This window comes from Saccopteryx leptura, chromosome 2, assembly GCF_036850995.1.
Source record: "Saccopteryx leptura isolate mSacLep1 chromosome 2, mSacLep1_pri_phased_curated, whole genome shotgun sequence".
Classification (NCBI taxonomy): domain Eukaryota; kingdom Metazoa; phylum Chordata; class Mammalia; order Chiroptera; family Emballonuridae; genus Saccopteryx; species Saccopteryx leptura.
The window spans coordinates 236,304,468-236,318,056 of NC_089504.1; the positions used below are offsets into that span (position 1 = coordinate 236,304,468).

Here is a 13,589-nt window from a genome sequence, read left to right on the forward strand (position 1 = left end):
ACACAGCCCCTCCGGACCCTGCTGAAAAAGCAGGCCGTTCACATGCACTGAGGTGCTGCAAATACTGGAGTCTGTCCGAAGAATACTTACAGCAACAATCTCTTGTTTCCTAGGGTCGATTACTCTCACTTTCTTATCTTTGGACGCTGTGCAGATCAGACTGCCATTCCGGTTCCAGCTTACATTGAAAATCATATCCGAGTGCATATCGTCCAAGTTTATCAGGGCCTCCCCTGTGCCCACATTCCAGATGATGATGGCATTGTCACAGCCTATGAGCAAGCACAACCACGCCCCCCGTTATCAGAACTACCTGTACAACAACACATTTGTGAAAACTAGAGATGTGCACTGAAAGGTGCTGACAAGAGGCCCTACTTAATAGGAGTTAAAACCCGAAGTGACAAAAAAGAAAGACATTTGTATTTTTAAAAAAAAAATCAGTGTTAAAGGAAAAATAAAGCTTGTTAAGTTTGGGTTCATATGAAACAAATTAAAATAACAACCAAACAAAACAAAGAACTGTAGAAAATAGAACCCTATGTTTTTTTAAGAGTTAATTGGGCTGGTAGACTCCAAGTAATTGTCAGTTTCCTTTTCTAGTAAAAAAGCATCAGAAGGATTACTTCCTCTCCAGAGGAACTAAAAATAAAGAGCTTTAATAACTGTTTAGGACACTCAGCAAAAATGGTGGATGGCAGGCTATCCAACTTAATGTACAACAGGGTCTTGGGTGAAAGCTCAATATGGTTAAGTGGAAAGGAAAGGCAAGGACTGGCCTAACCATCTGCTCATAACAGATCTTTATCTTTAGAGGAGAAGGAAAAATAGGCCAAGACTGGACTGATTTGAGAAGCCCAAACTGTAATCACACAGGCACAGAGAGTCAGAAACTGTCCCCAAAGAGGCCACACTGTTAGCCACAACGCCTCTGCTCATCAGCATCCTTCCCTCCAGGGTCTGCCCAAGACCCCGAGACCCTTTAAAAAAGAGCATCATTTGTTGCTTACAGGACATTATATTAAAGATGAAGAAAAATAAGGAAGAAATGGACATCCTGAAAGTGAATTCTTGCCAAGAAACCAATTCTGCAAGCACTTTAGGAAAACCTAAGTTACCCAAGAATGAGAAGCAGGATATGGGTGGAAAAACTGCACAACAGTACGAAAAGCTGGAATGGAACTCCGGGGTGGTGACCTGAGCCTCCCTCTGCCTTGTTCATCACAGGCAAACAGGTAACGTCAGCCACTGAGGATGGTCACATAGTCTTTAAAAATACAGAATGCTGCAACCAACCATTTGCCTTTGCTTGTAAATGGGAGCGCGGGGATCCGTGTGCTGCTAACACTATTAAATTTGACCTCAGTGAGGAGAGGAGCAGGAAGTGTTCCATGACAGAATTCCACCTTCGGAATCGTTTTCTCTCCTTATCAGACTGAGGTTCTGAGTAGAACATTACAAAGGTTCCCAGGTATAGTCAATTGTGATTTTAAAAAAAGAGAATCCTATATAGTGTCTTTTTGAAAACTAGCCTTTGGTTTTAATAGATAACTGGCATTAACTTTTTTATTTAATTCACTGTATCATAAATATCCTTTATTCCCAGTTAAAAATTGAACTGCTCCCCTGGTTTCCACTGGTCAAGAGAAAGATCTTTAAAACTCTACCACTAACATTAGTATTCCTTTTTTAAGATCCCCATTTTATTAAGGTATAACTTATATACAACACAATGCACCCATTTGAAGTATACATTCATTACATTTCTTTAAATCTGAAGGTATTGGGGTGACACTGGATAACAAAATCATACAGGTTTCATACTGGCTCTACAACACACCTCTGTGTGTTCATTAGATATAGAGCATTCCTATCACCCACAGAGCCTCATCTTGCCCTCTGTATTGCTTCTTAAAAAAAAAAAAGATAAAATCTCACATTTTAGACAAAGAAACAGATTTCTGCGAGATAAAACTTGGAATCTAAAGTGGTTTAACAGTGAAAAATCACAAACCACCTCAAAGTCTAGAAATAAAGGGGCTACTTAAAAATCTGAGGTATCCAGACAATGGACTATTTATAGAGTCATTAAAAATACCATAGGAAGAACATTTAATTAAAAAGATACATTAAAAAGACAACACAGGCCCTGGCCAGTTGGCTCAGTGGTAGAGCGTTGGCCTGGCGTGTGGGAGTCCCGGGTTTGATTCCCGGCCGGGGCACACAGGAGAAGCGCCCATCTGCTTCTCCACCCCTCCCCCTCTCCTTCCTTTCTGTCTCTCTCTTCCCCTCCCGCAGCCGAGGCTCCATTGGAGCAAAGTTTGCCAGGGTGCTGAGGATGACTCTGTGGCCTCTGCCTCAGGCACTAGAATGGCTCTGATTGCGGCAGAGCAATGCCCCAGATGGGTAGAGCATCGCCCCCTGGTGGGCATGCCAGGTGGATCCCAGTCAGGCGCATGTGGGAGTCTGTCTGACTGCCTCCCTGTTTCCAACTTAAGAAAAATACAAAAAAAAAAAAAAAAAAAGACAACACAGCCTGACCAGGCAGTGGCGCAGTGGATAGAGCATCGGACTGGGATGCAGAGGACCCAGGTTTGAGACCCTGAGGTCGCCAGCTTGAGCGCGAGTTCATCTGGTTTAAACAAAGCTCACCAGCTTGAACCCAAGGTCACTGGCTCGAGCAAGGGGTTACTCGGTCTGCTGAAGGCCCATGGTCAAGGCACATATGAGAAAGCAATCAATGAACAACTAAGGTGTCGCAACAAAAAACTGATGATTGATGCTTCTCATCTCTCTCCGTTCCTGTCTGTCTGTCCCTACCTATCCCTCTCTCTGACTCTCTGTCTCTAAAAAAAAAAAGAAAAAAAAAAAAGACAACCACGCAAAGTCTCTGAACCCATCCTCATGTTTAAAATCACTTAAGTGTGTGCACAGAAATACTTTCCGTAAAGAAACACCAAAGTGGCAATAATGATGTTCCCTCTGGGTGTGGGATTACAAGGGATTTTAATTGTCTTCATTTTGCTTATAGCTGTTCTCTATAACATAAACATACCACTTGTGTAAGGAGAAAAATGAAAGTATTTCTTAGGAGGAAGAAGGATATTTGCCTAAGAGAACCACCCTAAAGTTGGCAGCAACAGCAGAGCTGGAACCCAGGGCTCCTGGTTCCCTGTGCTCTTTCTATTACACTGGGAATAACGAAAACTGTGGTCCATGGAGGGCCCTACCAGGAATCATAAATCTGCTGAAATTACAGGCAAGTAAGTATGTATCTGTTCACTTTTCTAAGCAGAAGCCTGTACCTTCCACAAGACTGTCAAAGTCCACGAAAACACAAGCACTCGCACATGCGCACATGCCGGCTGGGGACCCAGTGCATCCCAGCACATCATCAGGTATTCCTAATGATCTGCTTCAAAACTGTTACACACACAATCAAACGCATCTGCTGCTTCCTTCCACAAAAAGGGCTGCAAGAAGTGATGACAAGGGGGAAAAGAGAGGACTGCTTAGCTCCTCCTACCTGCACTAAGAAGCACGTTGCGGGCTGTCGGGTGCCAGGCCACGATGCCAACTCTCTTTGAGTGGCCTTCTAAAATCACCACAGGTTCGGTCAGGGAAAGGGTGAGCCCATTTTCTGGAATCTGCCACACCTGTTGGAAAAAGACGACAAAGGTGACCCATCTTTCATTATCACATTGACTATGATCATTTGGCTGGAAGACTTGATCTGCATAAACAGAACATATAATGGTCTTTGGATGAATGCAGAATAATACGAAATGACTGTGCACAGTGGTTTTAAAAATGCAACAAGATACTGGAGGTCAGACTACCACTAAGGCCTACAAAATGTTACCTCTCAACTTTTATTTAACATTAGTTGAGATTTTATTTTAAATTTTCTGTTAAGTTCAAAACTCTTCAGTCAGAAACATGCAAAAAAATTACAAGAAAAACATAAACTGACTGAAGCCCCATGAAAAGCAGCACTGCGGTGAGATCCCCTAGCTAAGTTCCAGCAAAGGACTTCTGGAGACGATATAGTTCTTAAAATATCCTATCTTCTATAATTTTACATTTGGAAAACTAAAATATACCTAATAGTTTTGCAATGTACCTACTACAGAAAACAAATCTTACAAAAGCAGAAAAAGTAGATAAAGTGGGCCTCATCAAAATTAAATGTTTTCTGTTTCTCTATCAAGAAAGTCAAAGAAAACCCACATGATGGGAGAAGATTGTCTGCAAGTCCGGTATCTGGTAAACAACTTTTACAACTCAATAAGAGGAAAATAAACCAAGTTTTTAAACGGGCAAGGAATCTAGACAGATATTTATTCAAAGAAGATATACAAACATCAAAAGAGCATATGAAAAGAAGGTCGACCTTTTTAGCCATCAGGGAAGTGAAAATCAAAACAATAAAACATCACTTCACACCATTATGGGGCTAGAATAAAAAAAGACAGATAATAAGTGTTTGCGAGGATGTGGAGAAATCAGAGTCCGTCTACACTGCTGGTTGGAATGGAAAACAGTTCAGCATTATGTAAAACAGTCTAGAAGGTCCTCAATGAGTAAACATATCATCACATGACCCAGCAATACCACTCCTAGGTATCTACCCAAGAGAAATGAAAATATATACCCACACAAAACTTGTATATGAATGTTTATAGCAGTATTATCTGTTTTTTTGTTTGTTTGTTTGTTTGTTTTTATTTTATTTGAAGCTGGAAACGGGGAAAGACAGTCAGACAGACTCCCGCATGCGCCTGACCGGGATCCGCCTGGCACGCCCACCAGGGGCGACGCTCTGCCCCTCCCGGGCGTCGCTTTGCCACGACCAGAGCCACTCTAGCGCTTGGGGCAGAGGCCAAGGAGCCATCCCCAGCGCCCGGGCCATCTTTGCTCCAATGGAGCCTTGGCTGCGGGAGGGGAAGAGAGAGACAGAGAGGAAGGAGGGGGGGGTGGAGAAGCAAATGGGCGCTTCTCCTATGTGCCCTGGCCGGGAATCGAACCCGGGTCCCCCACACGCCAGGCTGACGCTCTACCGCTGAGCCAACCGGCCAGGGCCTATAGCAGTATTATCTGTAATAGCCAAAAGGTTAAAACCACCCAATGTCCAGAAACTGACAAACGAAATGTGATCTATCTATATAATGGAATACAGTGGTGCCTTGAGATAAGAGCTGACCAACATACTTTTTTAAGATACGAGTTGTGACTCTGTCCATATTTTTGTTCAAGATCCAAGCAAAATTCTGATACAAGTCATGATTTGGGAAGCTGCCGCTAGTTGGCGCGTTGGTGCACGAGTCCAGTATCAGCAGCACAACACCAGCATTTCATTCTTTCTCACGTGTTACCCACAGAATCAAGTTGAATCTCGTGCACTGTACTCGTTCTTGCATCATTTTTGCATTTTTTACTAACTTTTCTTGTGTGCTATCATGGGGCCGAAGAAAGTGAGTATAAAGGACAATGGTAAGAAGAAGAGAATGATGTCAATAGAAGTAATAATAGAAAAACATGAGCGTGGTGTACGAGTGATTGAACTGGCAAGGCTGTACGATCGCAATACATCTACAATTTGTACTATCCTTAAACAAAAGGATGCCATCAAAAGTGCAATCCAGTGAAAGGAACTACAATTCTAACCCAATTAAGGACAAATACCCATGAAGAAATGGTGTGAGTGAAAGAGAAAGAGCCGGCAGGAGATACAGTGATGGAGACTGTAATATGCGAAAAGGCATGTATTATTTACGGCAACTTGAAGAAGAAAGAACCATCAACCTCAAAAGAGGCAGCAGAAGATACGTTTAAGGCAAATCACTGCTGCTTTGAAAATTTCAAGAAGAGATCTGGCATCCACTTGGTGAGGCACAGTGAAGCTGCAAGTGCTGACGTTAAGGTAGCTGAGGAGTACATTGCACGTTTTGCTGTGCTTATCGCAAAGGAAGGCTACATCCCCCAACACGTGTTCAACTGTGACGAAACAGGATTGTTTTGGGAAAAAACACCCCGGAGGACTTTCATCACCGCAGAGGAGAAGAAGCTGCCAGGCCATAAGCCCATGAAGGACCATCTGACCCTTGCATTGTGTATAAATGCTAGCAGTGACTGTAAAGTAAAGCCACTGCTAGTGTATCATTCCAAAAACCCTCGAGCCTTTAAGACTCACAAGATTCTTAAAGAAAAACTGCAGGTTATATGGCACGCCAATGCTAGGGCATGGGTTACATGGCAGTTTTTTATTGAATGGGTAAATCTCGTCTTTGGTCCTGCAGTGAAGAAATATCTTCAAGAAAATAAACTCCCAATGAAAACATTACTAATCCTTGATAATGCTCCAGCCCACCCACCTGGTCTTGAAGATGACATTCTCGATGACTTCAAATTCGTGAAAGTCCTCTACCTCCCACCCAACACAACTTCAATCTTGCAACCTATGGATCAGCAGGTCATTTCTAACTTTAAAAAACTTTACACAAAGCACTTGTTCTGCCACTGCTTTGAGGTGACTGAGAATACAATTCTAACCCTTTGAGAGTTTTGGAAAGATCACTACAACATCATGATATGTTTACGCATTATTGACTTGGCATGGCAAGAGGTTACAAGAAGAACCTTGAACTTGGCATGGAAAAAGTTATGGCCTGATATTGTTGCAGACAGGGACTTCGAAGGATTCAAACCAGAGACCGAGACCAAGATAGAAGCATTGAAGGAGATTGTGTGCCTTGGAAAGTCGATGGGTCTGGAAGTAGATGAGGGTGACTTAAACGAGCTCGTCAAGGAACATGAGGAGGAACTCTCAACTGAGGAGTTGAAGGAGCTACAGATGATGCAACATATGGAACTTCTGCAAGAGATTAGTAGTAAGGAGGAGGTAGAGTCGGAGGAAGTAATTCCTACAAGTGAAATTAAAGACATGCTTGCAATGTGGGAGAAGTTTTCAAGTTTCATTGAAAAGAAACACCCAGAAAAAGTTTCAACTGGTCATGCTTCAGCACTTTTTAATGACACTTGTTTGTCACATTTCCATAACTTTTTAAAAGGCAGGCAAAAGCAAACCTCATTGGAGAGATTTTTATTAAAGTGAAAGTGCCGAAAGTGCAGCCAAAAAGGCAAGAACAGGTGGTGATTAAATGAAAAATACGTAATGTTAAGCTTAGGTTAAGTTTAAAGTTAAGAAAGTGCATTTTTTTTATAATTAAGTTTTTGTGGTTTCATTTTAAGTAAAGAAAGTGCAGTTTTAGTTTTGTTTAAAGTAAAGAAAATGCAGATTTAGTTTACATTTAGTGTTAAGAAAGTGCAGTTTTAGTTTACGTGTCTACAGTGCCTGCATCCCTTCCTCCCTCCCTCCCTCCCTCCAACATTCGCCTCTGTTAGCCGCACTCGTCTGTCTCCAAGGTAAGAATACAGTACTAAATAACACTTTTTTCTTTTATTTCATATATTTTGTTAAGCATTGGTAAAGTATACATGTGTGTTTCTTAATTAAAAATGTCTTTTTTCATAATTTAGGATGGTTTGGGGATGTTTCACAGGGCTAGAACGGATTAAATCTATATCAGTTATTTTAAATGGGAGAAATTTGTTTGATATACGACTTACGAGCTGACTCGTAAGTTTGTTTGAGTTGACTGACATACGAGCTAGGTTACAAACAAATTAAACTCGTATCTCAAGGTAGCACTATACTAATTAGCCATAAAAAGGGATGAAGTACTGATATATGCTACTACATGAACACTGCTTGAAAATATTATGCTAAGTGCCTGACCAAGCGGTGGCGCAGTGGATAGAGCGTTGGACTGGGATGCCGAAGACCAAGGTTCGAGACCTCGAGGTTGCCAGCTTGAGTGCGAGCTCATCTGGCTTGAGCAAAAAAAAAAAAAAAAAAAAAAAAAAATGCTCACCAGCTTAGACACAAGGTCGCTGGCTCGAGCAAGGGGTTACTCGGTCTGCTGAAGGCCTGTGGTCAAGGCACATATGAGAAAGCAATCAATGAACTACTAAGGTGTTGCAATGAAAAACTGATGATTGATGCTTCTCATCTCTCTCCGTTCCTGTCTGTCTGTCCCTATCTATCCCTCTCTCCGACTCTCTCTCTCTGTCCCTGTAAAGAAAAAAAAATTAAATAAATAAAAAAATAAACTAAAAAAAAAAATTATCCTAAGTAAAACAAGCCAGTCATAATATTATATGAAAGATCCAGAATAGGAAATGATATAGAGACAGAAAGTAGATCAGTGGTGGCTGAGTGCTGGAAGTGGGGGAATGGTGACAGCTCAAACATAGGGGGTTTCTTTTGAAGATGGTGAAAGCATTCTAAAATTGTCTATGGTGATGGCTGTACATATCCATAAATATACTAAAACCAACTGAATTGTACACTTTACATCTCAATAAAGCTGTTTTTAAATCCTCTTGATGGATAAAAACTCCAAAGACTCACTGTATCTTAACTGAGGACATACCTGGGCAGCAGAGGGAGAAGGGGATAGAAAAGCATGAGAATATGAGCAGCAAGAAACTTTATGTTCAACAATGGAGGACCCGGGTTTTAAAAGACTAAGAAGAAAGAGACTGATTCACAGCCAAGCTGAATAGCACCAAGAATCCTGTAGAGCCCGACCTGTGGTGGCGCAGTGGATAAAATGTTGACCTGGAATGCTGAGGTCGCTCGTTTGAAACCTCGGGCTTACCCCGTCAAGGCACATATGAGAAGCAACTACGAGTTGATGCTTCCCACTACCCCTCCCCCCGTAAAAATCAAGAAATAAAGAAAAACAAGAACCCTATAGAAAACCGGATGTTAAATAATATTTAAGTTTGTGAAAAGGCTCAAATTTAAAGTGATTATTTTCTTATATATGAAGATTAAAATAAATCATTTACCAGAAAAAACAGGATATTTAGGAAAATAGTTCATGAAAAATTTAGAACTTGCCAGTAAAAAAAATCATGCTCATCAGCAGAACTAGTAACAAACAGAATTTCCTTTGTTGGGAATTTTTAAGAAGGAGACAAACAACTGTTTTCAATTGCTTAGTGGAAGACAGAGATCTGGATTAGATGCGTATTTAGGATTCAGCTCAGTTCTGTTGTTCTGTAAAAAAATTAGAACAAAAAGTTTGCCATGTTGAAGAGTGGGGGGAAAGTCATGAATTAAGTCACCATTCATAATTAACAGCTAAATTTTATCCCAGCTAAATAAAACCCCTTATGCAAATCATGGCAAAATAAACATGGTTTTCGAAGGCCCAAGTTTAGGATGTCACCTAATTTCCCCTGAACCCTCATCGTTCAGTAAAATTTAAACGAGGCAGATGCAAACAAGAATGAAAATCAAACAGCAAACCTACCTTACGTCCCACCCAGACCATCGCCTCTCCCCTGGGAGAGCATGGGCTTCTGCTCCCTCTCCCCATGCCCAGTATCACATAAGCTTTCATCCTGAATTGCACTATTTTTACTCAAGGGTTTATAATTAGTAAAACAATTTTAAATTAAACTTTAATTTTGAACAGAATGAATATAAAATGACTAGTGATTTGATAAAAGCATGAGGTTGACAGAGAAACAATCATGAAATAAGACTTTTGTGACTCAACAGGAAATGCATTCTGCAAGATGAGTTCTGACCAGGCTTACAAATGAAAGAATAGTAATACCACCTGCCATCTCCAGATGGCAGCATAACCTTGGGCTGCTGGGTTTTCTTGCAAGGCTTGCAAAACCTCTGCCTGACTAACCAAGATTTAATAAATAGTGCGTTTTCTAAGTCCCTAATGAAGTGTGGAGTGATAGGAGGCTTTGGTTAGAGCCAGCATCTCCAGCTTAAATGTTAGGGTGAAAGCAGAGCTCATCATGGAACTTTCACCTTCCCTTTCTCTAGCTTCTTCACCCATTTTCTGCTTGGACTGCAAGAACATCTTAATGATAAAGCAAAAACATTTATTAAAATTTTAAAAATAAGGAAACTCTGTTCCTGCTATATGTCACTTCTGGAAGATTCAACTGTTCCTTCAACTAGGTTTATGCATTTAATATAAACACCTAACCCATTTTACTACCGTAGTTACTCATTCATGCAACACATTTCTTGAGTAGCCACAATGAGGCAGTCCATTACCAGGCAAGGTGGGAAAGGATGAGGAAAGCAGAGACTTCTCTATGAGACTAAAAACCAAAAACAGCAAAGACAAGGGGTGGGACGTACACGGCTGGAGCACGAGCTCTGGAGCCAAAGAGATCCTGGTTCAAACCCTGCCCGGGCCACTTGCTGTGATGGTCCTTGACAAACAACTCAACATCACTGTGCAGAGAGGCAACATCAGTACCTACACTTTCCCACAACTGCTATGAGGATTAAATGAGTTAATAAGACCCTTAGAATAGTGGTTGGCATACAATCAGTGCTCCCACAATGTAGAGACAGTACAGGGCAATGGTTAAGAACATCGGCTCTGAAAGTATTCAATTCTTGTCTCAGCTAGACATTAGCTGTATGACCTTGGGGACATTCACCTAACCTGTCTGGGCCTTAAGTTTCCTTACCTATAAAATGCAAGTAATAAAAAACCTGCCCTCAGTGCGTTGTTCTGAGGACCAATGTGGTACTATGAGTCTAAAGCAGTGGTCCCCAACACCCGGGCCGCAGACCGGTACCGGTTCACAGAGAAAGAATAAATAACTTACATTATTTCCGTTTTGTTTATATTTAAGTCTGAACGATGTTTTATTTTTTAAAAATGACCAGATTCCCTCTGTTACATCTGTCTAAGACTCATCTTGACGCTTATCTCAGTCATGTGATACATTTATCCGTCCCACTCTAAAGGAAGGTCCGTAAAAATATTTTCTGACAGTAAACCAGTTCATGGCCCAAAATAGGTTGGGGACCACTGGTCTAAAGCATTTAGAATAATACACAGGCTCTGGGTAAGTGTTAATTAACTACTGTTACTACAAGGAAACCACCCAGTGTATGTAACCAAGGCTAGGCTGGTATGAACCAAGTGCTGAATGAAAATACAAGTGTCATGAGGTTACCTTCTTGCTGTTCAACTTTGGTATGGCCAGGAAGGCTCCCCAGGGAGATGACCTCGAAGGATGAAAAGCAGGAAGAAGGAGAGAAGGGAGGGAATGAGGAAGGAAGAAAATCAAGTATCCAGTTTCAAAAATAAACAACACAGACACATATAGCAATTTTCTAAAAAGGCAATGCCCCACGGAGGCTGGCTGAGCAGCTGACAGGAAAAAGGCCAGAGTAAAAAAGATAACAGAGCCTGACCAGGCAGTGGCACAGTAGATAGAGCGTAGGACTGGGCTGCGGAAAGACCCAGGTTCAAGACCCTGAGGTTGCCAGCTTGAGCGCAGGTTCATCTAGTTTGAGCAAAAGCTCACCAGCTTGGACCCAAGATTGCTGGCTCAAGCAAGGGGTTACTCGGTCTGCTGAAGGTCCGCGGTCAAGGCACATATGAGAAAGCAATCAATGGACAACTAGTGTCCCCAAACAGCGGCCCCCTAAGGCCATTTATCTGGCCCCCCGCGCACTTCCAGAAGGGGCACCTCTTTCACTGGTGGTCAGTGAGAGGAGCACTGTATGTGGCAGCCCTCCAACGGTCTGAGGGACAGTGAACTGGTCCCTGTATAAAAAGTTTGAGGACCCCTGAACTAAGGTGTCACAATGCGCAACAAAAAACAAATGATTGATGCTTCTCATCTCTCCGTTCTTGTCTGTCTGTCCCTGTCTATCCCTCTCTCTGACTCTCTCTCTGTAAAAAAAAAAAAAAAAAAGGGCAGAGGCACGCTGATTTACAGTGGGAGGAGAATGTGAATGGGAGCGCCTGTGAAGCTAAATGAAAACGATGGAACTCTTGTCTCTGCTGGTACATAAAGGTGGTGTTGTTCTCCATTGTGGGCTGTGGAAAAGAGTCGGCAGAACCTATAAGTCTTTCCACATGAGCGTACACACCCCATGGTGGGTGCCTGCTGGCCCTGCGCATAGGCCTGTCATTATGTGGCTCTGCCCTTTTAGGGCTGTCTGCCCTTTCCGGGCACTGGCCTTTCAGTTGGGACTGAAGAGGTCTTGCCTTCTGCAGACAAGGACAACAAAGCCAAAGTGCCACTTGGTACACATGCGTAGTATGTGTGCAACCTGGGACACAGCCTGGTGTGGCAGAACCTATGCTGGCCTGGATGTCAGAAGACACAGGGCTCTGTCACAGCTGGGATGCTAACTGGCCATGTCAGCATTAAAAAGAGACTTCAGAACTTCTTGATGCCTCAATGTCCTTTGATACTAGGGACAGCATCAGCTTTGCTTCCTCAGGGGCTACTGGGAAGGTCACAGGAGTTTAAACATGTTGTACACCCAAGCACTAAGTTAATGTGAAATACTTAAATAGGGTGACCTTTGACAAAGCTGTCATTCCCTAGGTCTGTGTTTCCTAAATTGTAAAATGGGAGATACTCCTGCCTTTCTTCGCTGGTACAATGATTCAATATAATCATGCACAGAAAGGCTTAAAAACAGCACTTGGCAAAAAAAAGTTCCTACCATATGTTCATGATTATTTGTCTTCCTGTTACTATGACCACTATGACCCCATGTATTTTAAGTCTGAACATCATTATTTCTTGGAATGAGTTTTATCTTCAAATTAATCCAGCACTGTACCCAACACTCTAATTTAAGTCCAAAATGTCACTAGTATGAAGGCTCCAGTTCACACCTAGGCCAATCAGCACTGATCTGCAGGCCCATTAGCTTGTCTCTGCTCCATGGCGGCAAGCTAGTGCTCTAACACCCACCAGCTTTTTCAAAAAGCTTGCAGTGAGCAGAGAGAAAATAGGTATCCACCGTCCCCTGCTATGCCGAGAGTGGGCATCTAGCCCAGCGTGGACTATAAGCTCTATCCCACTGCCCCCACTCCCCGCCACTTGATATTTTGTTTTTGTTTTTTAAATAATAATGTGTGTTCCTGGTACTTTTCTTTTTGGACAACACATTACTATGACAATGTTTTGTTTTGAGAAAAAGGGAAAAACGCAACCAGTCCCAAGGGCTTCCAGATGAAGAAGTGAATCAGTCAGTGAAAACCCATCGTGGTTCTGGAAAAAAACAACTTGAAGTACACATTCAGGAACTATTGTATCACCAGCATCCTTTTTGCAAGTGAAGTTCTGGTTATGGAAAAAGGACAGCTCAAGAGAACATTTCCAGCAAGAAAAACAAAAGAAAATTAAGAAACTTAGGCTTCCCTCAAGCAATAATTTTAAAGTGCAATTTGTTTGATGATTTTATTTCTCAAACACAATGCAAATTTAAAGCATATATACAAGTATTCCAGACCCTATTTTAAACACCCATCATGAACTTGCTTCTGGGCTAGACATAAGCCTTACAACCATAAAAAGGGCTAGTCCTCTGAAAGGCTATATTTTTTAAATGCTAAGGAAACCAATTCCAAAGGGAAAATGAAAGAAAGATGATCTTAGGAGACAGGAAGAGGCTCACAGATTCTGTAGCAGCTGCACAATCCCCCACAGATCCAACGACCCCA

At 42.0% G+C, this 13,589-nt stretch overlaps 1 protein-coding gene across 3 annotated transcripts in view; it reads right to left on the reverse strand.

Annotated features, from left to right (window-relative positions):
- Positions 1-13,589, reverse strand: part of CORO1C (coronin 1C) — an 84,197-nt gene that overhangs the window by 10,711 nt on the left and 59,897 nt on the right. For all 3 annotated transcript variants that reach the window (XM_066370670.1, XM_066370668.1, XM_066370669.1), the window contains 2 exons: positions 3,527-3,656; positions 91-272 (listed from right to left, as the gene is read on the reverse strand). In XM_066370670.1, the coding sequence (XP_066226767.1) occupies positions 91-272; positions 3,527-3,656 (312 nt within the window). The remainder of the gene's footprint in view (positions 1-90; positions 273-3,526; positions 3,657-13,589) is intronic.